Source organism: Elgaria multicarinata, chromosome 2 (assembly GCF_023053635.1).
Source record: "Elgaria multicarinata webbii isolate HBS135686 ecotype San Diego chromosome 2, rElgMul1.1.pri, whole genome shotgun sequence".
NCBI lineage: Eukaryota > Metazoa > Chordata > Lepidosauria > Squamata > Anguidae > Elgaria > Elgaria multicarinata.
The window spans coordinates 92,402,122-92,426,970 of NC_086172.1; the positions used below are offsets into that span (position 1 = coordinate 92,402,122).

Here is a 24,849-nt window from a genome sequence, read left to right on the forward strand (position 1 = left end):
ACTTACCTGGAAGTAAGGCCCATTGAATATAGTAGGACTTACATCTGACTAAACTTTCATAGAATTGCTCAGTACATTCTGTACCATTTCTCGTGTTGCATTATCCCTAAATATGAATACACTTGCATGTAAGGGAACAGAGAGCTCGTGCTGTAAGAAGATGAAGGACTGTTGGTTGTCCCATTATACTCTTATTTGTTTACCTGACCTATCTGGATGCAAATATAATGGGCATCCTTATACTAGCAAGCAAAGTGCATTCTTAATGTGTGTTTCTTTGTAGGCAAAGATATCCACATTTTGCCTTTTACAAACATCTTCATCCTTTGTTGATTGTAAGATCAACTGATGACTTGCATGTGTGGATGAGATACTGCAGATTAATTTGCCCAGGTAAAACTTTATTATCTCCTGAGGTCTATTAAAACACTACACTTGCCCATGGAAATAATTCACACATTTGATTAAGAGCTTTCAGGAGTTGCAGCATCAAGTGAAGTATATATATTTGATGTGAAACAGCCTTTACGTGAGAGCCGTTCTTAAGTCCTGAAAACTTGAGCTCATGGTCAATGGCAAGCTCACACTAGGCCATGGTTAGTCTGCTAACCATTTTGCAGCAAATGGTTAGTGTGCATGTTTAAACCATGGTTATGTAGCCACCATTGTTAGGAATGATTCACATGCTAAGTCATGGTTCTCAGAACATGCTAAGCCATAATATTAGCTCAAAATGCCTAAGCACTGTGGCTTAGTGTGTTGTCTGAACAGGGTCACAACTAGATCTGAAGCACCGACATATTGCACCCAATCCTTTCATACTAAAGCTATCTAGGAGTTATTTTAGACTGATATCTGTGGGATTCATTAGTACACAGGATCGCTGACTTCATCTTAGTGAGTCCTATCAAGTTGTGAAAAACTTTCAGGCTTCACTAAAGATAAGATGATGACAGTGGGCTGGCAACTCTCCTCACTCTTGTTTAGGTTCTTGGTCTGGCTCTAGATTTGAAGGGGTCAATGCCTATGGATTTACCTAGCAGCTGTGAATGAGCCTGGAAACTGTCCACCATTTTAAATTTCCCACAATGCCTCAGAGCAACACTCTGTGGGATGTTCTGGAGAACTGTGAGAAATTTAAAATGTTGGGTGGCTTCCAAGTCACTGCCATCAGATAAGCTAGGAGGACAGCCAACCAAAGATGCTATCAGCTTGCCTTCCAACAGATGCTTAAGGTTACCAGGTTCTGATGCCAGTCCTGGCAGAGTAGAGGCATGCAGAGCCCAGTTAGCCATGGACTCAAGGAGGACAAGGCTTCTGAAAAAGGAGGTACTGATTCTGCCCAACCTGCACAATGCCTTGCAATATAATATGAGCAAAATAGCATTCATTCAGAAGAACTGTAGCTCAGTGATAGAGCATGTGATTTACATGCAGAAGATTCCAGGTTCAATCTCTGGCATCTCTGGATAGGGCTGGAAAGACTCCTGACTGAAATCTTGGAGAGCCACTTTAAATCTGTGCAGAGAGTACTCAGATGGACCAACAATCTGACATGATAGGCAGTGTCCTGTCTAACGTATGTAGTTGTTTGGCTTTCCATCTTACGACTAAAAAACCTCTACAAGAAGCCAAGAACAATTTGGAGTTGACAGGTAAGCCACAGTACTATGTGTAAAGTCCACATGAAACATAAATACTATATTTATTTAACTAAGGTCGCAATCCTATGCATGTTTAGACAGAAAAAAGTTCAACCTGGCTGGAGAATGCTGGAAGTTATAGGGCTTTTTTCTATCTAAACGTGCCTAAATTCATTTGAAGTATACTTTCCTGTCCACATACAGACATAAGTGTGAACCCATAAAGCGCTCATACAGTGTTGTAAATGTTGATGTAATTAATTCAGAATATGAAGCACAATATACATCTAAATATAATATGGTAGCAAAAAAACTTGTTAATTATATAATAAATTTGTACAAAACAAAACAAACTCATTAGAAAAACATATGTCTCTAAGATGAAATCAATTTACAAAAAGAATATACCCTCTAGATGGGGGTTCAACCATTCAAAATGGTTGAAAATCCCAGTAACAAAGGATTCTTTATGAAAATGACCACTGAGCTCTATATTTCATTAACACATTCAAATGTATTTGAAGATTTGTGGAATGCTGTCTTTTTAAGCTAATAAAAGTATATCACATAACTTCTCCAGCCATTTTTGTATCAAAGATATCTCTTTACATTTCCAGTAATAACCATAAACCACTCTAGTAATCACTAGTGCATTTAATACTACCTCATATTTCTTTCTAGGGACTATAGCTGTATAAAATTAAGATAAAGAGGAATGATAGGTACATTAACATTAGTAAAAGATGATATTGTTTGGGTAAGCATTTTCAAATATGTTTGAGCTCTGCAACATATCCACATGTGGAAAAAACTTTACAAGAACATAAGAAGAGCCATGCTGGATCAGACCAGGAGTTCATCTAGTCCAGCATTCTGTTCACACAGTGGAAACCTGCCTGTGGAAACCCACAAGTAGGACACAAGTGCAGTAGTACTCTCCCACTTGTGTTCCCCAGCAACTGGGAGTACATAGGTATACTGGAAGTAGCATATAGCCATCAAGACTAGTAACCATTGATAGCCATATCCTCTATGAATTTATCTAATTCCCCTTTAAAGCCATCCAAATTGGTGGCCATCACTACATTTTGTGGTAGTGAATTCCTTAGTTTAACTATGCACTGTGTGAAGAAGTAGGCGTACTCTGGTTTTAGTGCCAATATTACTATTTCCATTCTACAGGGCAACAATCCAATATTCATTTACCTGAGAGTAAGGCCCTTCAAACTCAATAGGGCATATTTCTGTGTAGACATGCATATGATAGTGCTGTAATGATATATTGCATACACTGATTCATGTGAAAATTAAATAGTATTTGTTTATAGAGCTATTATTAAGCTGGACACTATAAACAAATGTGTATATGTTCAACTGCAGGATGTTACAAACTGGTATTGTGATGCACGCTGTTCTACCATCACAGTTTTGATATTGCCCATAAGGTTTTTGAATGATTCTCTTATTTTTTATTCTGCTGAGCCACTCATACAATGCAAGTAACAAGATGGAAGAAGTACATTTCATTACATATAAACAGTGGATTTGCAAGCATTAGGATTCTTCCAGACAAGTTTACAAGTCCTAGGGTTCTTCCAGACAAGGCTTTTGTTTTGCTGGAGGAGGGAGGGGGAGGTCCAGACATTGTCATCTTCCATTTGTACTTGTCCTGCATCTCCCCACTGTTTCTTCCATCTTTATTCTTTCTACAGAAAGTCCATTAAGGAGGGAAAGATGGAATAGCTGCACAATGACTTTTGAGTGATAGCCATCTGTCCATCTGGAAGGATCCTTGGCCCATTTCTAAAAAGAGTGGAATGGGTCTCAGTCCTGTCTGAATATTTGACTCTCTGATCTGGAACCTTTGCTGTCTGAACAGCCTGAGATTATTCAGTAATGAGAGAAGGGAACAGATACTCTGAGGCAGTTGTGTAAAATCATACCCTTTCCACATGTTATACTGGGTGGTATCCCAATAGGGAAATGATGGGAAATAGGGATGCAGGAAACACCAAAAATCTTAAGATAAATTGCACTTTGTTATTATCCCTATGGTTTGGCATATTCATTTTATACATGGGATAGGCAATTCACACATGCATACCATGATTGCACAATCATCCTTCATTTATTTAGGCCCTCCCATTTTATTTATTTATTAACTATATTTATATACTGCTTCTCATCTGAAAGAAATCCAGAAGTAGTTAACAAATCCCAAAGAGTTTCATGGAGTAAATGCACACTTTGGATATGGATATGCTTACACTTATTCTTACAACCACTTGTGTATTCATTCATACACAAGGAGGATGTCACCTTTGCACAAAGCTGTTGCTAACATAGCAATAAAATCGTTCACCTGCAAGGTGCCAAAGGACTATGTCAGTGTGTGTTGCTCTAACAAATTAATCCTCTTTTGAAATTTGTCATTCATACATTCCCGGGGCTGATCTCTTCCATGAGTTCATAGTATAAGTAATTGGCTAAAGGAAATCAGAAGAATCAGGGGATTGGTTTGCACAAATCTATGGTGCGACCACACTTAGGATACTGTGTACAGTTCTGGTCATCACACCTAAAAAAAATATTGTAGAGTTGGAAAAAGTGCAGAAAAGGGCAACTGACAAGAGTTTTATTGCACTCTCATTACTGGACACTCATGGATTTTCATGGGTCCTGTTCATGACATCTACATCCCACACACCTCCCACCCCTTCTAGCCTTCTTGGCGCAACAAAAAAGATCCCGCTAAATCCAAATTATTTTTGAGACAAACTTGCCACTATCTGTTTCTGTGGTGCAGGAGAAGCAGCGCAATCAAAACAGCCCACTGAATGGGCCACGTGCATGTTGTTTACTTCCTCTTTCGAAAGAGGAAGTAATAAGGGACAAAAGTGCAGGCGGAGAAGCACAGTAAGGAACCATAATTTCCTCCTGTGTGATTGCAGGGGGTCAGCCCATGAAGGTGATTGGTGGCAGATTCAGGACAGATAAAAGGAAGTACTCCTTCACACAGTGGATTGCTAAACTATGGAATATGCTTCCACAAGACAGTGATGGCCGCCAATTTAGATGGCTTTAAAAGTGGTTAGACAAATTCCTGGAGAAGGCTATCAATGGCTACTCGTTCTGATGGCTATACACTACTTTCATTATCAGAGGTAGTATGCATACACACACCTGATTCATTGCTCTTCTTATGAGAGAGGGTGTGTGCGTGTGTGCGGAAAGTAAATATGATATACTTTTGTTTTACTCATACACACACACACAACACGCACAGTGGCTCATACATATACACACGTTTTCCTGAAAAGTAACTCCCACTAATTCCAGCGGTGCCACTGAAGCATGCTTATGGTTACGTACAGATAACAGTAAAAACACGCGGGACATCATACTGCAGGCCCTTCTACAGGTCTTTTTACCTGTAGCACAAGGGCGAACAGAACGAACGAAAAGTGCACGACTGGAAGGGATCAAGCGCCGCCTCCGGCCGCAGGGAGGGCAGGAACCTCCCCCGGTCTCCAAGCGTGCGCTTCCGCGAGCGCTTCCTCCTGTTCGGTTACTATGGCCGTCGCACGCGAGGACTCGACGCAGGCACTGTTCGCTTGGGTAGGTTCCTGCCGCGGCACCAGGAAGGCCGGAAGCGGCGGTCTGGGCATCGGGAGGAAGAGGGGGCCGGGCTCTCTATTGCTTTGTGAACGGGGCGGCGGCGGCGGGAGGCATTTGTCTTTTGCGATTAAATATTCGCCATCTCCATGCCCTTGTTTATTTCCCTTTTAAACTGCTCAGACGGTAAACATGTTAGTCCATTGCAGCAAAAACTATTGCAGCCTGTCTACAATTCTCTTTTTAAACACCCCACCCCAAGTACACCGCATATAAACCTGAAACTCTCAACTTTATGCACCTGAAGAGGTGGACTATGATTGTCTATACCAGAATAAATGTGTTCAGTTTTTAAGGTTCCGCAAGGGTGGCTGTTGTTTGCCCCCAGTTAAGGACACAATCCTATGCATGTTCAGATAGGAAAAAGTCCAACAACTCCCAGCATGCAGCCTAAGACCTTTAAATATTTTTCCTAAACATAACTTACATTGGAGAGGCGTATCTTTCCCCCAACTCCTCTGGACTACTGGAACAAGCAGATAAGATGTTATTGGCAAACCCTATATCTCTGAAGGGATCCCTTATATTTGATCCGCAATGGTAGTCGATTTTCTGTGTTGATACCTTTAAAACACACACCCCAAAACTAAATAAAAACAGGCTCTGTATCTTTAACAGTAGCAAACCAACAGGTGAAGCTTTCCCCCATCATTTAGTCTTCAGGACATAAGGTTCTCGTTGATTGATTCTCCAAGCCCGTTGATTAGTTACAACGCGGCAGAAGAAAGATGGCAACGCTATTCAGAAGTGTGAGCAATTCAATTTATAAGAATTCTATCTTAGAATTCCCTCAGAAGCTTTGAAGAGTCTCAGCTAAGACAACTTATGGGCTGTTTCTGTTCAGGCTTGTCCTCGCGGATTGGGTATCTCATTTTGAGAGTCGGAAGTGTTTCTTTTTCAGCCTTTCCAAACCTTTCCAAACCCACAATCCAGACTTGTGCTGCTCCCTGCTGGCTAGATATGAAAGTGGATCCACATTTTACTAACACTTGTGGTTTGTTTGCTAGTAGTGTGTGATGAATGTGAGTTAGATGTTTTGCTAGTACTTGATGCCTATCCATCTGCCAGGTCCCTGACACAGTATCCCTCCCCTCATTTATTAAATCTCAGGGATTAGCCCTAGAATTTAAGATATAATATTAAAGAAAAACAACAAAGATTCTTCTGGCAACTTAAGACCAACACTTTAAACCATAATGCATTTTTCATGGATCAGAGGTTACTTCTTGCATACAGTGTTATCCTAAGCTGGCAGGTGCATGTATATGTGTCAATCTACATGGGTGTAGGAAGAAGGAAAGAAAAGTGGGAGCAGAGGGAAATAAAATGCAGACTCTAATAATTATGTTAAAATTTAGATATATGTAAAATACACTGAGTGACTGTTCATAAAGTAGTATGGATAAACATCCTGACATCGTGGGATAAAAATCTATAACCTCAATTCAAGCTACAGATAATACATAATGGAACTTGGTAAGTGTTAATTCAGATGTTTCATACTAGATTCTCCCTTGAAGTTCCTTTGATCAAGGACAGCCCGCTTAAGGTCAGTGTGGTGGGTCCTGGGAGGCTGACATATCACCCATACTATTTTCTGAATAGTATCCATTCTGATGGTAGGTTTATGCCCAATTGTTCTTTTGTATAGAGACAGGCTTGTTTGTCCGGGGTAGAATGCAGAAAGATGGTGCGGCTGGTGGAAGTATATATGACATTGGAAGATGAGCAAGTGAATGTGCCCCTAATGATATGGATGGTATTCTTAGGTTCTGTAATAGTTTTTTTTGAGTAAATATGGGGACAGAGTTTGCATCTAGGTGTCTTACAAGGTCTAGCCCCTGTATTTGTGTCTGATACATGGCCTATTGTTGCTGGTGAGCAGTAGTTTCATATTATTAGCCTGTTGTCCATGAGATAGGAGAAACCTACCATAAAAACTGTCCAGGAGAGGGAAATATCATTATCCAGGATGGGCTACAGATCACTGATGGTACCTTGGAGTAGTTTTAGCTGGGAGCTATAGGTGGCAAGTCATGTTCTCTTCTAGAATTGTCCTGTAGATGATTATTCCTGGGTAACAGTTTGCCCTTGTTGATCTGTTTTTCCTCCTTCAGTGAGTGGGTATGCCTGATGTAAATCCGAAGTTGTGAAGACTGTCTGATAAGTCAGAACAGATGCAATTGTATCATAGAGCTTTGCTGTTGTCAGTGGATGCTATAGTGTGTTCTGGGTGGAATGTGAAAGCATGCAGGTATATCTAAGTAGGTTTCTGAGGTAGGGTGGTGCTTGTATGTCCAGAAAATGTACCTGCTGCATGTACTGGTTTAGGCTGAGGTTGATGGTGGGGTGGAAGTTATTGAAGTCCTAATGAAATTTGGATATTGGAAGTTATTGAAATCTTGATAAAGCTGTCCATGAGTCCAGTGTATCTTGGGTAGAGGAGAGAATTTTGGGGACAGGAGCTGAGAAAGCATTATTCTAAGTCAGCCAGGAAAATATTGATGTGTTGAGGAGATATGATCTGAAGTACAAAGTGGCAGAGCCTTATAGCTAGATGTACAGTAGCACCATCAGAGATGATGTTCCTAATAGCTTGTAGTCTGTCTTTGTGGAGGATGTTGATGTAAAGTGGCCTTCCCCAACCTGTTGCCCTTCAAATGTTTTGGACAACAGCTCCCAGCATTCTTGACCCTTGGCCCTGCTGGTTGGGGCTGATGGGAGTTGAAGCTGAAGACATCTGGAGGACACCAGGTTGTGACATGCTGGTATAGAGAGACTCAATGTCAATGGCTAGGATGATGTTCTCTGGGAAATAAGTAATAAAAATAAAGAAAATTGTGTTCTCTACATTAGAATCACCCCTGTCTCAGATCTTTTCACGTTCAAAACAGGCTCCTTCAGACAGTGACAAACAGTGACCACATCATTTTTAATTGAAAAGGAAATGTGGTTGAAAAGAACAGGCTGCAGTAAACAGCGCCATCTAGTAGCAGAATAAAAACATGTAATAAATAAATAGTGGATTTAATCTGTGTTAAAATAAAACAGGATTGCTGGGGAAAGGACAGGAGTGGTCCTGTTCATTTACAACGTCATGAAATTGACCCACAAACTTCCGGGAGTGGCCAGTTATGAGTGTGGTATAAATCATTCATTTAGAGATTCCCAATGCCTCTGTGATCAGGTGTTGATTGTATTTTTCTCACTACAGCGAACACCCATGCATCTTGGATTAGAGAGCTTCCAAATTATAGTATGTGGATTCCCAGCACCATCTCCACTTTAAAACTAAGCCCTGCCATCTGTCCTTCCCCCTTTTACTGTGATCGTTGGTGTACTTGCTTGACTATAGTTCTGATGGAGCTGAGGAAAGCTAATTGAATTTGTAAGGATAAGGGCTAACTTTGTATTAAGACATTTGCTGGCATTTCTCCAATAAGGCTAAGTATCCCTGGATGCAATGTCCTCTAGTCTCCTCCTCCTTGAACAGTTATGCCATTTTAGAGGGCGCCACTGTTTTTAATGTACAAAAAACTCATGTGATTACAACCATACATCAAAGTAAGCTGATAGATCTTGTAGGTCTTATTAAACTATGTTTCTGCAAGAAATATTAATGTTGTTTTCATCAAGGATTAACTCAGATTTCTTTTACGTTGGCCTCAAAAGCACATGTAAAATCTGTGATAGCTGGGATGTATGTTTATTTTTTTCCTTCCAAATTATCTCCCATTTGCACAGCATTCATGTGTGGCACAAAAATCTGCCCCCCCCCCCCAATATGGTGCCATTTTAGCTACTGATTCCCCTGAAAACCTGCTGCATCACTGCTGCGAAGCAGCATTGATAAGGTTACATGGTAGGAGTGAGCATGAGCTATCCAGTCAGGAAAATTTGCAGCGCCGTTGTCACATGGCGGTAATGGGCAGCAAACATTGAGTTGAATGAAAACCTCCAGAAGCATTTTTTTGTTTTTGTTTTCTGGCAACTCTGAACAACATTGTAGCTTTGAAAGCCTGTAGCTGAACAGCTGTGTTGCTACAGTTCATTGAATTTATGCATTATACATAATGATTGTCCTTACTTTCATTCCAGAACGAGACATTAATTTCGCCATAGGAGCCATTACTCAACACTCACCTAGAGCCCGCCCCCTGCCCTGTATTCTCATGCCTATCCTTCACTGGGATCCATCCCTTAACTTTGCCCACTCGCTTAATCCAAACTGAAGCCACCACTGAAACACAGACACAAACAACCGTGGTGACATTGGAGCAAAGTAAAAACTTGTGGTTAAACGACATATCGAAAATGCGCATCTTTGCAGGGAAAAATACAATGTGGCTGCAAGTTGGCATCTGTGTCATAAACAACAGAGTGCAACAGCACAGACACGATGGAGTATATACAGCATATAGACAACACCCTGGAGTGGGAGGGGCAGATCAGATGCACTTCTTAGGAATGCATGTAAAAACAGTCCAAGGTGGCCAAGATTTGTGTTGACATTTTGTTGTAAAAATAATGAATGTTGTCAATATATGTGTGTCTGATCCCAAATTTATATTTCAGAAATACCTTTCTTTGAAATTGATGTGACTTGTTTCCAAATAATAGCCAGAACCAATAGATGGATGCTTGCCAGTTTTAGGAGTTTTATACTTCTAAGTGGGGAGGAATATGAAATGGCTGCACACAGAACCATTCAAAAGTGACATTGGCAAGAAACCATAAAAATTTATGGTGAGAGAGGGGTCAAGGGCTAGTGGTTTCACTAAATCTATGTTATAATAAAGTCTAGAGTCTCTGACTTACACTATTGACTGCATGAGCTGGGAAGACTATAAAATCCTTGGTAACAAACAGCAGAAGTTTATAGGACACAGGATTACAGTAAAACGGGCAATGGCGATGCTATATTTGGGCTGAAATAATGTCAAATACTTTGCCAGACAGTGAGGTGGTTAGAATTGCTTCCACAAATTCCAATTTATATTTTAATTAATTTTATTTATTTAATCAATTTATAGACCACTTAACTATAGTTAAAAAGAAATCTCAAAGCAATTTACAACACCAAAGTTTTAAATACAAAATGTCTCTTGTTAAAACATTTAAAAATGGGGAATATAAAACATCTCTTTTAAAAACATTTTAAACAAACATACAACCAAAACAAACCATTCTCAATTAAAACATTTAAAATTAGAAAAGTAACAATCAACAAACTGGGTGGCACAATCAGTCAGGGAAGGCCGGAGCGAAAAGAGAACAGGTGCCTAAAACATGCCAGAACTGCCACTTCCCTCATACCAAGGGGGGAGAGCATGTCACGAAGTGGGTGCCACCATGGAGAAGGCTCATCCTAATATATATTCTTATTAAAAACCTATTCAACAACATCCTAACAAATTAGAACTCAAAATAGAGAGCCAGTATTGTGTATAATGGATAGAGTTTTATACTTTGACTGGCTTAGCTTTGAATCCCTGACTGCAGTGATGATCATTGGGTGACCCTGAGCTGGTCCCCGTTAGCCTAATCTATCTCACGGGTAGGATATAAATGAGATAAAATACATAATATTAAGGCTTTAAGAAATATAGAACTAGAATTCAAAATACAGTTTGACTGCAAAATACGCACAGGTGGAAAACTGAAAATCCTTCGATGAATCAGTGTTTATTTCAACCACTCTGGTAGGATCTACACTACAGCTTTAACATGTTTTATAACAGTAGTGACAACTGTTGGGGCCCAGGACACACTGCAAATGCAGTTTTCAAACCATTTTCAAAGTGTCATATCCTGCTTGGTGTATGTTAGAAACGCGATTTGAAATGAAGATTTCTTGGACAAAATGGTGAAAGTTAACACTCTGTTTTTATTAGTACAAACTTGCAAGTCTGGGTGTCTAGGCAGGTAGGCGCACCCACAAGCTGATGCGAAGCCATTTTATACCCCTAGCCCGGCCAAAGCGATCCCTCCCCTTTCTCTCCATTGGTCAGAGACTCCAGGGGTTATAGCCTATCCCAGTACGCCTGCTGGCTCCTCCTCTGTTTACTCCTCTGCCCCTCTCATTTGATAATCCACCCATTTCTATTTACTTGAGTCCATATTAGGCTTTTATTTCCCATAGGCACACCTCTTAATTACTCTAATTATGCCCCCCTCCCATCATCCTGACCACAAAGTCATACGTTTCAAAAACAACAGATGTGTGTTTCAGTTTTGTTCTATTTATCACCTCTTCTCACCACAAGTTCAACCACAAGTTCCGTGTTGTTCTTTTTGCTCCAACTGAACATCCTCACACCTGCTGTATTTTTCTGCCTGTTGGTTATGCTTCAGCAGTGGTAACATTGCTTTTGGGCTGACCTTTAATAATGTATCAGCCATTGATTATGTACACCTATAGCATTTCTAATCAGCTATTAATTATCTTATCCTTCCTTATACCAAGCATTGCAATATTGAAAAAGTAACATATTCATCCATTTCTCACATGTAGATCTGGCCTACCCCGAGGGAAGCTCAGAGAGTGGCAACCAGGGAGAGATCCTTTTCAGTGGTGGCCCCTCAATTATGGAATTATCTCCCTGATGAGGCTCGCCTGGCACCAACATTGTTATCTTTTCAGCGCCAGGTCAAGACTTTTCTCTTCTCCCAGGCTTTTAACAGCATATGCTGAGTTTTTTAACTGACCCCAGAAGAGTTGTTTTAAATGGATATTGTTTGTTTTTGTTAGTATCTTATGCTTTTCATGGTTTTAAATTTTGTGTGTATGTGTGTGTGTATATATATATATATATATATATGTATTAATGTTCACTGTTTTTAACTTCTGTAAACTGCCCAGAGAGCTTCGGCTATGGGGCAGTATATAAATAATAATAATAATAATAATAATAATAATAATAATAATAATAATATCTCTCTTTTGTCCCCTCTCTGCATACAGGGAGCAAACAGCTACGGACAACTTGGTCTTGGTCATAAAGAAGATGCACTCCTGCCCCAGGCCCTGAAGGAATTTCTCTGTAATCAGAAAAATATCAAAAGCATTACTGGAGGAGGAGGACATTCTGCCCTTCTTATGGGTAAGAAATCGGCGCTAATGTTTCCTGCACATTGCAATGGTTAGCATCTTTGCAAAATTTAATTTTGTCAAGTCTCTTGAGTATGACACTGCCACCTATCTGTGACACATAATGGTTCTTAAGAATTGTAGTTTTCATCTTTCTTTAAATTGAGAGGATGGAATGCTATTTGTATCTTCAACCAATCCATAAAGTCTAAGATGAAGCAGCCAACTTATAAATAACCACACTACATCAGAACAACATTTCATTTCGTTTAATGATATGGGAAAATTTGTACCAGGGCACAATCCTACGCATGTTTCTCTGTATGCCTGGAAACTTTGTAGTTCACTTGAGCATGCTGATACCTCCCTTTTGTTTCTCAGTGGTCCCATTTTATTTATTTATTTATTTAGCGCATTTTTATACCGACCAAGAGCCGAAGCTTTTTAGCTACAGTCTTGTTGGGTGAGTTTTCTTCTAGAAGAAGTGATGCTCAGAACCGGTGTTCTTCCCTTTTTCTAGTTCTATTACATCTGTTGTTGAGATCAGGGCTATTTCAGGACCCAAGATACTGAGCACCTTATAGGGACTGTCTGCGTCAGGGCTAGGCAATCTTTTGGGGCCTGTGGGCACATTTATCATCCCCCCTCCCAGATTCTCTCTCTTCTTGCCCACTTCCCCTAGATTTCCTTCTTCCTCCCCCGCCTTACTGATCAGGATTTCCTCCCTCCTGCTGCCACCACTGCCTCTCTCCTACCTCTCTGTCCCCCACACTACTTCTGCCCCCCATTGCTTCTCTTGCCTGTGATCACGCTTGGAATTTCCTTTTCCTCTCCTACTACTGCTGCTTTTGCCTACCTCCATCCTCACCTCAGCAGCAAGGAAGCGGGAAGTCAGCAGATCAGGAGAAAAGTCTTCCAATGTGCTGGCTTCCTGCTCCTTCGGGAGACTTATCTCCCAGGATGCCGACTTCTTCCTTCCTTCCTTGCTGCTGAAATGAGGGTGGAGGTAGGCAGGAGTGGCAGCGGGGGGAGGAAGAGGAAAAGGAAATCTAAGATAGGCAGAAGGGGTTGTGGGGGGAATGAATGGGGAGGGGGTTCAAGGGATCTGGCAGGTGCATTTAGTAGTACTGGCCGGCGCCTATGCACTCATGGGCGCCATATTGCCAACCCCGGGCCATGTGATCAGTCAGAACATTCCACAACCACACTTCAGTCTTTCCATGATGCTCATGAAATTCAGGTTTCCTTCTGCCCCCCATCCCCCAAAGATAACAGTAGAACAATTTTCAATATTGGGGAGGGGAGAAGCTAGGCTACTGCACTCAACTTTTAAATCACTTTGGTGAGACATATGTTTCAACGCAGGGAAAGCTTAGTGCATGGAATTTAAAAAGGACGCCTTCTTTAAATAAGAGGTTCATAAAATGGAAGAGCGTTGCTGTAGTGGGTAACATTGCTGCTGTTTTCCATTACAAAAAATAAAATTCTAGGTGAGGAGTCATGATGTGCAGGGCTGGAGAACACAACCTCCAAAGGGATAGGAGAAGAAAAAATTAAAACAACTACAACAACACAGGCATGCAGGCTAGAATTATGTCACATCATTCTTTAAAAACCTGTCCAGTAGGCACCTGCCTACACAGATGAATTGTGCAGAGGCTTCAGGAGAAAGTCTTACATTTTTCAAGATACAAATATCATGCTGTGAGTGCTTGAAACTGAAAAAGGCGATGTTCCTGTAAGAGAAGCACAGTCTTGAAGAAAAACTTAAGGTCTGTGGATGACAAACAAGAAGCGAGTGTGCATATATTGTACACTGTGTCTGATGAAGAGGACTGTTTGTCCATGAAGGCTTATGCCAAAACAAATGTAACTCTTTACGATGTCACAAGACTGTTGTTTTTTGTGGAGAAAGGCTGTAGAGTTGCTGTTCAAATGATCATAATTTCCACGATCATGCTTATCTATCTTTTTTGATGAGCTATTCAATGACTCAAAGGATGCTAATGAGCTAATTTGCTATAAATCTGTCTGAGACTTATTCTGGGATCAGAGATGCTTAGACAGCGCATATGGTCCTCCACAGTTTGCACGTGCTGCGGTAGCACCTGTGATGGTCTTCTGTCTGCTCAGCATAGAGCCTGGGTACTTAGGCAGTTGTCTCAGGGGCACATCAGTGGAGTTCAGTCGTGTGTAAGTGTGATTGGGGCTGTCTTTCCCAAAGTGTTTCATTTTATCTTAGGGAGTGTCTAATGGCTTGAGAAGTTTCTGGGGTGTAATAATGTAATTTAAATGCTAGCAGAGCAAGGGTGGAGAACTTTCATTCATTTATTCATCTATTCATTCATTACATTTCTATCCTGGCCAATAGCTGAAGCTTTCTGGAGGCCTATTCAGAAGACATCTTAAACCATGGCTTTTTGCTTTATTCACCATAGTTAAAGCCGTGGTTTAAGGTGTCTTCTGAACATGGCCTGGCTTTCTGGCTTAACCACCATGGTTAAAAGCATGGTTTAAGGTGTCTTCTGAATGGGGCCCGGGTGGTTTACAAACTTGTGTCGCTCTAGATGACGTTGGACTGCAACACCCTAATTGGAGTCCTGCAACACCTGGAGGGCCACAGGTTCTCCATCCCTGTAGAAGAGGAAGGAAGGACTGTGCATTTTAGCATGAACACCCGCCCCCCCAAACACACACATTTTCTGGAGAGATAGCAATTTTTGGATCTTAATGTGCAAGTGACTATTGAGTTGAAGTATGTAGAGGGTAATATTTTGCATCTGTTGCACATATGCCTGATAGTATTTGTTCATTTTGCAGACACCGGAGAACTCTTTTTATGTGGCCAAAATAAGGATGGGCAGTTGGGACTTGGTCATGCTGAAGAAGTGATGCTTTTTACATTATGTGCTGCTCTGTCTGGTTGTCCTGTCATACAAGTTTCCTGTGGATGGGATTTTACAGTCATACTTGCTGGTAAGAACGTATGAAGAGTTCTGCTGGAGCAGACCAAAGGCCTATCTGGTCCAGCATTCTCTTCCCATAGTAGCCAACCAGATGCCTTTAGGAAAGCCCCAAGGCAGGACAGGAAGGCAATAGTACTCTTCCGCCTGATATTCTGAGTAGGGATGGACAAATCTATACATTTTGTTAATGTTCGGTTTGTTTAATTTTTCTAAAATAGAAGGTTGCATGAAAATACATACACATTTTTGTATGTGTATTCATACACATGCATTTTTCTTTCTAGTTTTGCCTAATGTGCATATTTTTTGTTACAGTGCATTTTGAATGTTATTTGCTCTGGTTTACACATTTATGTGTGCATTTTTGTGTGAGGAAGTTTTACCTTAAAAATAGTAGTAAAATAGTATTAAATTTATTTATTTATTGCATATTTTCCTCCAAGGAACCCAAGGCAGTTTACATAATACTCCTCTGTTGAGTTATGGCCTTAGAAGCTGATTAGTTATGGCACAGACTGGGTTTCTGGCACATAACCTTTTGTGTTAAGTCTCTGTCTGGGCCTTCCAGAGACTAGCAGAGATTGCAGCGGTTCTCAGCCAAGTCAGCAAAGACGTTAATTAAGACAGAGATTTATGTAGGTTAAAATAAACCTTTTACTGGCAAATAAATATATAATTTAGTTATGGCAGTACAGATACAAATACTTACAAACGGTCAGTCAATACAGCTCACATCAAGTTGGGTAAGGGACATGGAAGTAAAGTGAACATGAAAACACATTTACTTTTATAGACAACCTGTACAATGATGCAACTCCTTGCAACTCTTAATTGAAGACAATCAGTTAGACAATTATTCAATTATGACACTCAATGTCCAGGTGTAGAGTTGACCTTTAAGTTTCTGCTGAGTCTTTTGTTCTTCCAGATCCTCAGCAATTAACAAATCAATGGAAAACATAACCAGGATCCATTCCAGGATCCAACATCCTCCTCTCCATTTTATCGTCACAACAATAACCCTGTGAGGTAGGTTGGGAGCCTGTGACTGGCCCAAAGTCATCCAGTGGGTTTGCATGGCCCAATGGGGACTAGAACTCTGATCTCCCAACTCCCAGTCCAGCACTTTATCCACTATACCACACTGGTGTAGTGTGGTGAATAATGAACCCCCTGCCCCTACACATTTTTGTATGCATTAGTTGATTGGAGAACTTCATTTTAAAATTCAGAGAACATTTTAGTTTGAGTATTGGTTTGAAAGTGTAAAATTCAGTACATTTGAATTGAAATGTAAGTCAAATAAATTTCTCCCCCACCCCTAATTTGGAGGCATACAGCCTGTTTCTGGATGTGATATATAGTGATCATGGCTAGTAGACACTGATTACCTTATCATATATGAATTTGCCTTATCCTCTAAACAATTTATCTATTGTTGTGAACTGCCCAGAGAGCTTTAGCCATTGGGTGGTATTGAAATAAAATGAATAACAACAACAACAGCAATCCCCTTTTAAAGCCATCCCAGTTTTATTTATTATTTCTTACATTTATTTTATTTATTATTACATTTTCTCTTACAAGGAATCCAAGGCAGCTTACCTGGCCTCCTCCTCTCCATTTTATGCTCACAACTACCGTGTGAGGTAGGTTTGGTTGAGAGTCAGTGATTGGTCCAATATCACCCAGTGAGCTTCATGGCCAAGTAGGGACTAAAACCTGGATCTCCTTATTCCCAGTCTGGCTCTCTAACCATTAAGCCACATTGGTTTATGGCCATCACTACATCCTAGATCTATCATTAGGGCAAAACCAAATATCACATGTAGTAAAAGCACCTGTGGAGGCCTCTATAAATGTCCAAGAGCTTCACAGAGTTTTATATGTAAAATCACAAGGATGCAAATCATTGGGTGTTTGGGAACTATTGTGTGTTTAGTTGAGTCCTTGTATAGCATAATGGTTAAGAAAATTAGCTGTGAATAAAGATTCTTGTGACTCACTAAGAGGCCATCATGTCATGGGGCAGAATTTAGCAAATCTTACATACAACAAATTAATAAAGTAAGTGGGTCTTTCTTTAATTAGTAGTACTTGTAGTAGTTCCATTCCTTTGCTTTCAGTGGGATGTAGATGTGATTAGTGTTTGTTGGATTGTACCTGTTGTTTCTAATGGGGAAAGGAATGCCTAGATAAAAATTTGAGGTAGACATTGAAGTTGTTGCAATACATTGGTCTATCTTCCAGGAAACGGCCAAGTGTTCTCCTGTGGATCTAATTCCTTTGGACAATTGGGAGTTCCTCACACTTCTGGAGGATGTACTTCCCCAGAGAGAATTGAGGTAAGGTGCTTGAGAAAATGGCGCTGTGCCAGCATAAGCATTTTATTTAGCCATTCTGTCAAAAAAGAATTAGACTTACTGTTCAGTTATAAAAATGTGGTGGCTTCTTCCCCAAGTGACATCACTGTAGATCAGCCTTCCTTAACCTTTAACTCCCATCAGCCCCAATCAACATGGCCAATGGTTAGGAATGCTGGGAATTGTTGTCCTAAACATCTGGAGGGCACCAACTTGGGGAAGGCTGCTGTAGGTCAGTGTTGCAGATCTTGATCTTACTTTGTATATGTATGCACTCCATATATATGAACCCATCTTGACAATTCTACTGTTGATTGAATTGGCTTATAAATTGAATTAGTTTCTGCAGTATTTAATTCCCAAAGGGAGTCTAAAAAGTGTTCTCCCCTCTCCCTTTGTCCCATAGTCTTTACAGGAGAGGGTGATAAATGTTGCTGCTGGACTGAGACATGCACTTGCTGTCACTGGTGAGTTAGATCTTTGCTATTTTTAATACTTTGTGTGTGTGTGAAGAGCCAGTAATACTAACGTTAAAAATGCTATACCAGGTATAGGCCTGTTTCTCCAGCAGTAAATGCTACATGATTCAGAGGAAGCCGTGAAACAAGAAAGAAATTCAGCCCCAGTTATTTATTGACAGTCTAACACTTCACTTTAATATCTTTTAGAAACTTGCTTATTATCATTGGCCATTACTTTAGCTCCTAGTTAAGTGTCCCAGATGTAATTCAATGGACCATTAAACGGAATTTGTAGTAGTAGTAATAATACTATTAATAATATTAATAATAACAATAATATGGGCTCTTACCTTAGGACCTTTAAAGTGTAAAGTGGCTTGCCTTTAAAATAAACTCTGCAGCTAAATATGAATGCATTCTTCTGGCACAATATGGCTATTTGCATCCTTGTTTAGGTCACCAATGCATTCAAAGTGCTACTTTTGACATTTAATGCTTTAAATGGTTGGTGTCCAGATTATTAGTGAGCCTGCCTACATCCATATGAATCTGTCCATGCTTTAAGATCATTTTATGAGGCTCCACTCACTAACCTGCTGCCAGAATCAGTAAAGGCCCTAGAGATGCCCCCCCCCCACTATGGAATTCCCTCCTGACAGATGTTTGCCATATCCGTTCATGACCTGTTTAGATGTATATTTAAATATCTTAAGTGTGTTCCTAAAAAAATGGACATGTGAAACGGCCCTGAATTGGATGCTGGGATACCATATTTGAGGTGTTGAGAATTTTGCTGTTAAACTATTCTAGTGTTATAATGTATGTATTAAATATCTTCCAAGTTTATTTTTTATGTGAATACTAAAATATCAACACACTCTTACGGTTCTGTTATCAGGGATCAGCCCTTAACTTTAAAAAAATCAATTTCCTTTTGCATGTATCTGCTGAAAAGAAAATGGTTCAGTGTTCCAGTGGGGAATTGGGATGGCGTCTCAGGCAAAGCGGGCATGCCAAGGGGAAATGGTCCCATCCTTCTTGAGGGCAAAAGAGCCTTGCAAAGTAACAGGTTCGTTTTCTAAAATATGTATTGTATTTCTACATGTACGGTATTAGGTACTAAAATGTTTATGATATAGTGTCTTATATGTATGCTAGGATCCACCAATTTTGGTTTGACATAGGTTGTCCCCCAATGCTACTGACTCTTCCATCCCCAAGGCCTTGCTGCACTGTGCTCCTGTAACTGGGTGTTTTCCATTCCATCGCTATCTTAGCCCAGTTCAAATACAAAACTAGGCTTTCCCCTTTTTGCAGAATACATCATCCCAATCTCATCCTTTGCTGCTCAACAGCTGAGCGACGCAAAGATGGTGTTGGAGGCCAAAGCAGGACTTCCCATACCTTGTCTGCCTTTGCATCTTTCTACTCTTAGCAGTGTGATAGGATGGGATATCTGAAGGAACACAACATTCCAAGGTATCCATGTGTACGTTCTGGTCAACATCTAAAGCCCCTTTCCATGTTCTTTGCCTTTAGAGGCGAGGCAAGTGGGCACAAATAAGACAAAGTATTTATATATTGTTACCCAGCTTTTGCTGCGCCCCAAATGTTTTTGAAAAACTATGTAAGAAGAATACTTTTATAGAAAGACAGAGATGCAAAATGTCTGGAAATAATGAAGCCATGGGGGAAAATGATTTTAGATCTGTAAAGAGTGCTAAAAAATATTGCTTATTTTTCAGTTTTTCCCCAAACCCCCCCCCACATATTTCCCCCCATGGCCTTGAAATTTCCAGACAATCTACATTTCTACATGCAGCTCAATCCCTCAATTCTTTCCCCAGCTCTCCTCACCTCCCCCCTCCACTAGCCCTTAACTAATTGCACTGCTGCTGAAATCAATTTCACAGCCACCCCTGCTTTTCCCTTAAAACCCCCAACATGCTGAGAGACTGGATAACAACACTGGTTTACACTGCAGGATTGTCAATGACAACCCAAACTTCCCTTAGCCAAATTGATACAGCAACACTAGGCTAGTTTACAGGGTTGGCATAACCAAGGCTTTCTCAGCCACAGCCTTGCCTCTTCCAATTTGGAAACAACAACAACAACAGACTATCTGCATACATTTGGCAAGAATTTTTTAAAAATGTTTACAAACTCAGAAAAAATATCCCATACTTTTCATGGTACTTCTATGTTTTGTACAGATAGTAGCACATCATTGGCTGAAAAATCATTGCCTTGAATAACACCAGTAAGGTTGTGACATCATTTGAGTGTGAGCTCTGATGCAGTTAACCTTGCTCAGTTTTGTATGGAGAAAAGAGGTGGTTGCATTGGGCATAATAGTCTTTGTGCATCTCTGCCCTTACCTCCAGAATGGAATACAGACATAGACAGAGTTGGGAAGAGGGATGGATGAATCTGTCAATTTCAGTTTCTTTCAGTTTCTCATTTTTTCCATCTTAAATTTGGTTTATCCCAAACTTGAGATGTTTTTTATATTATTTATTTATTTATTTTTACACCTCTAGACCATCCTATATCCAAGGTTCTCTGGGTGATAAAGTGAAGATAAAGTGAAGATAAATTTGCATGAAAATTCATATGCATTATTGTGCAAGCTATTTTTCCTAATATGCATTTTTTTGCAAGTAATATTCCTACTGCAACCATTACTGAATGCTATTTTCACTAATATACATATTTTGTATGCATTTTGAAAAACTCTATTGCAATATTCAGGGAAGTATGAATTTTGAGGGATAGCTGAGTTTTCCTTTGCATATTGGTTTGAAAGTACTAAATTAAGTAAGTTTGCATTAAAACATGAATTTCTCCCCCATTCATGGCTGGAAATATGGATTTATTCTTACAATAGTTAAATCAAAAAAAGGTATGCTATAGATTTAACTTTGGGAACTGGCCTGATGGATTCTGATCTACTTGTATTTATTATGTTAGAGATCTGGCAAATACTGGTGTCTGACAACTCGGTCACTTGGCATGACTGGTGGAATTGATGTGAAACATCATAGTTATGATTCTGTGATCTTTCCAAGGTTACTTCGCATAGTGACTGCCCCAAGCACTTGCAAATTCTGCAATGTAATATGCAGGTCATTTTCTCCTCCTACTATTCCTTTTCTGAGCGCAAAAGAATAAGTTAATTCAAAATACATTTTAGATTGTCATTACTAGGAATTTGCCCAGTAACAATGCTCCTTAGCACATCTCCCCCACCCTCCCTAAATCTGTGCACTTGGCTACCTCCTCCTTCTCTCCCCGTACCTATGTACACTACTCTGGTAACCTAAACAGCCGTTCTATGGTTGTTGCTAATGGTTTAAAAAAAGTAGTTCAGCTGCATGTAGGTGAGTTCTGACCTATAACATTAGCTGGGGAGGTAGTAACCCAATAGAACCCAAGAAGCTTCCTTCACTACGTATCCTGCATTTGTGATTCCCCACCCCGCCATCCCCAGTTCTGTTCTTATGCAGTTCTGTGTTGTGGCTTTATGGATTGCTAAATGCCTCTGTGAAAGGAAATCTCTCTCTACTACTAATGAAATGTAATGGATTATCATTTTAGGTCTAGAAAACACCAAAGTGAAGAGTGTCATTTCTGGCTCATACCATGCTGTCTCACTCACAGGTAGGTTTCTCTGTGTGTGGTCACCTCTTTTCTTTGGCTGAAATGCGCAAAGTATTTTGTCTCTCAGATTATTACTATTATTTATTTTATTTTATTACATTTATATAACCGCCCCATAGCCAAAGCACTCTGGGCACTTTACAAAGATTAAAATAGTGAACATTAAAAACAAATATCCAAAACAACAGACAGAATTCATTTAGTTGAACTTACCTGTGAAATGTGGTGTCCTGAGCATTTCAGTGATCACATTTAATTCAGGTGTACTTTGCAACACATACTTCCTATTCTCACCTTTTTTAACAGATTTGTGACCCCATTCCAAAGACATAACAAGTAGGATATTCTTTTACCCTTGTGGAATATGAAGGAGCATTTTTTAAAAGTCATAGTGCGGAAAGAGATTCAGAACATTAATGGCTTTAACCCCTCTCCCTGAAACTCTCTAGCTGCTGCCTTAGCTTTTCTTCCGGTGCACAATTTTGATTGAGATTGGAAGCCGCTCATATTGGATTGGCAAGTTTTGTGTAGTGCTGTGTTTATTTATTTATTACATTTATATACCGCCCCATAGCTGAAGCTCTCTGGTTTGTTGTACTGCCTGGATTTTTTTTGTGGAGAGTTAAGTTGCAGCCATGCGTAGTTGTACACATCGGGTTGTGTCCAGCGATGGCTTTGCACAACTGGAAAGCATTTCAGCTCTCGTTTTTCACTGTTACTTGCCCCCCTGCATCTGCTCTGCATCCCCCTAAAAAGCTGTTCCTGAGGGTCAAGGGACCCTCCAGAATAGTATGGGATATGTCACTGAGGGATGCAGCAAGTGGGAGAAAATGGAAGTCCTGTCTTGTGCGTCAAGAAGTACTTCCCACTAGTGCAATACCACTATTGATATTACCCGTTGTAATTTAAGCTTCATTTCTTGTCCTTCGTGATGTCTGAATTGCAATTTAAGTATTTTTTTTAAAAAAATTGATGTATTATTGTTTTTAGAATGCTCATCTAAGTCATGTTCAAAGACAAGACTGAAAGCAAATGTACAAGTGAACAATGATGTAGAAGGACACCTTCTATATCCTTTCTTAATATCTTTCTGTCCTTTTAAGATGAAGGAGAGCTGTATGTTTGGGGGAGCAACAAACACAAGCAGCTAGTGAGCAAAGATTATTTTCTTATGAAACCCCTGAAGATAGAAACTCACTATTATGGAGGCGAAAAGGTCAAAAGAGTGTGGAATGGATGGACCCACATGATAGTGCAAACAGGTAGGACACAGAAAGTTGGGTGTTACTTATGAAAATATTCACTTTATTGAACATGGTTTTTTTTTATAAAAAGGTTTATAAAAGAATCTTCTGGTTGAGATGTGTGGAAGATATGGCAAAATCCTGAGAGTGGAAAATGTGTGGTATCAATTGGCCTTTAGTACTGAGCGGTGTGAGTTTCTGGAGGCATTCCCATCTTGTTGAGATCTCATGTGGGAGCAGAATCCATGTTATGGGGAGGAAGTGGAAGGAAGGTATGTTTATAAGTGTTGCGTCCTTCGTTTGTGATGGACAATAGGCAGCTTCCCAAGGAATTTTTTTTTTTTTTTTTTTTACATAATCAGTGGTTTGGTCACAACATAAAACTATAGTTTAGCACCTGGTGCCTTTCCAGTTATTTTGGATTACAACTCCCAGAATTCCTGATTGTGGTCATGCTGGCTGGGGTTGATGAGCATTGAAGTCTGAAACATCTGGAGTGGTTTGTATGCTCCCTCTTTCTCTTTCCTCCTCTGGTGCAGCCGAGAGGAGGAGGATTGGAAGCTATTGCTTCTGTTTACAATTAACTGCAGTTTAGCATTGTGTTGAAACCATAGACCTTTTCATATGCTACTTGCCTTTACAGGGCTCCTGGTCACATGCATAGAGCTCTCTGCACAAACAACTGTTCATGTCAGGGCCTTGTTCTTGCATTCAATGAATGTGCAGAACAATGGTACCATAATGTATTAAAAGGGATCTTGTTGCATGAGTATTGATATTTGGATACAGGGCTCAGGAAGACCCCTGTATAAAACCCTGGAGAGCCACTGCTAGATAGACCAGAGGTCAGATCTACACTATGGCTTTAAAGAGCTTTATAGCAGTTTTGAAAATGGTATATGCAGTGTGTCCTGGGCCCCAACAGTTGTCAAAACTGTTATAAAGTGCTTTAAAGCAGTAGTGTAGATCCTGCCTTGGTATGAAACAGTTTCTTCTTAAGATGTGCTGCCTCATGCTCCCAATATTGTTGCTACAAAGCCACAAATACTTCTCCATGTTGTGTTCTGTATAGCTCATTTGTGTTTAAAACAACTTAACCTTCTAACACTTCAAAGATTAGAAAATGGGTTCATCTTTAATGCTCCACAAAACTCTTCTACCTGGTTTGCATCATCACTGCGGCCTGCCATGGTTTATTAACCACAATGTGTTGTGGCACCTATGGGTGCCAGGTGGCCAATCTGAGCCCCCTCCCCCTCAGCTTCTCATGTCATCCGAACCTGATGAGGGTAGATATTATTATTATTATTGAATTTTCTTTCATGCAATAGTCCAGACATACCAATGATGATAATAAATCAATGACAAACATGGCCATCCCTCTGTGACCTGTATTTGAATATGTAGCTTGTTTTCCTGGTATCCTTGCAGGTTGCATTATCAAAAGAGCTACAAAATTGCAAAACCTGAGCAGAAAGCTGCTGCTTGTAGTTGTTGCTTCTTATGATGATGGGGCTAGATTCTGTAATGCTCCAGATGTAAATTAGGTTACATAAGGATCACACAGAAGTTCTTTGAGTGAAGGCAGTCCTAAATATAGCAGAAGGGTGGTGAAGAACAGCAGAATGAGCATCTTAAGCCTTATAAAAGGTGAGTCATCCTCAGTTCAGAATAAGTGCCTTCCTCCTTAAACTGGTATGGCAGATAACAAAGGCAACCTTAATTAAGGAAGTTTATTTATCTT

General features: G+C 40.1%; 1 protein-coding gene across 4 annotated transcripts in view; it reads left to right on the forward strand.

Annotated features, from left to right (window-relative positions):
* Positions 1 to 5,198: 5,198 nt before the first annotated feature.
* The window catches only part of SERGEF (secretion regulating guanine nucleotide exchange factor), a 139,209-nt gene continuing 119,558 nt past the window's right edge, over positions 5,199 to 24,849 (forward strand). For all 4 annotated transcript variants that reach the window (XM_063117205.1, XM_063117204.1, XM_063117207.1 and 1 more), the window contains exons 1-8: positions 5,199 to 5,261; positions 12,283 to 12,421; positions 15,229 to 15,384; positions 17,625 to 17,719; positions 18,144 to 18,204; positions 19,154 to 19,267; positions 21,799 to 21,861; positions 22,965 to 23,123. In XM_063117205.1, the coding sequence (XP_062973275.1) occupies positions 5,217 to 5,261; positions 12,283 to 12,421; positions 15,229 to 15,384; positions 17,625 to 17,719; positions 18,144 to 18,204; positions 19,154 to 19,267; positions 21,799 to 21,861; positions 22,965 to 23,123 (832 nt within the window). In that variant the 5' untranslated portion in view covers positions 5,199 to 5,216. The remainder of the gene's footprint in view (positions 5,262 to 12,282; positions 12,422 to 15,228; positions 15,385 to 17,624; positions 17,720 to 18,143; positions 18,205 to 19,153; positions 19,268 to 21,798; positions 21,862 to 22,964; positions 23,124 to 24,849) is intronic.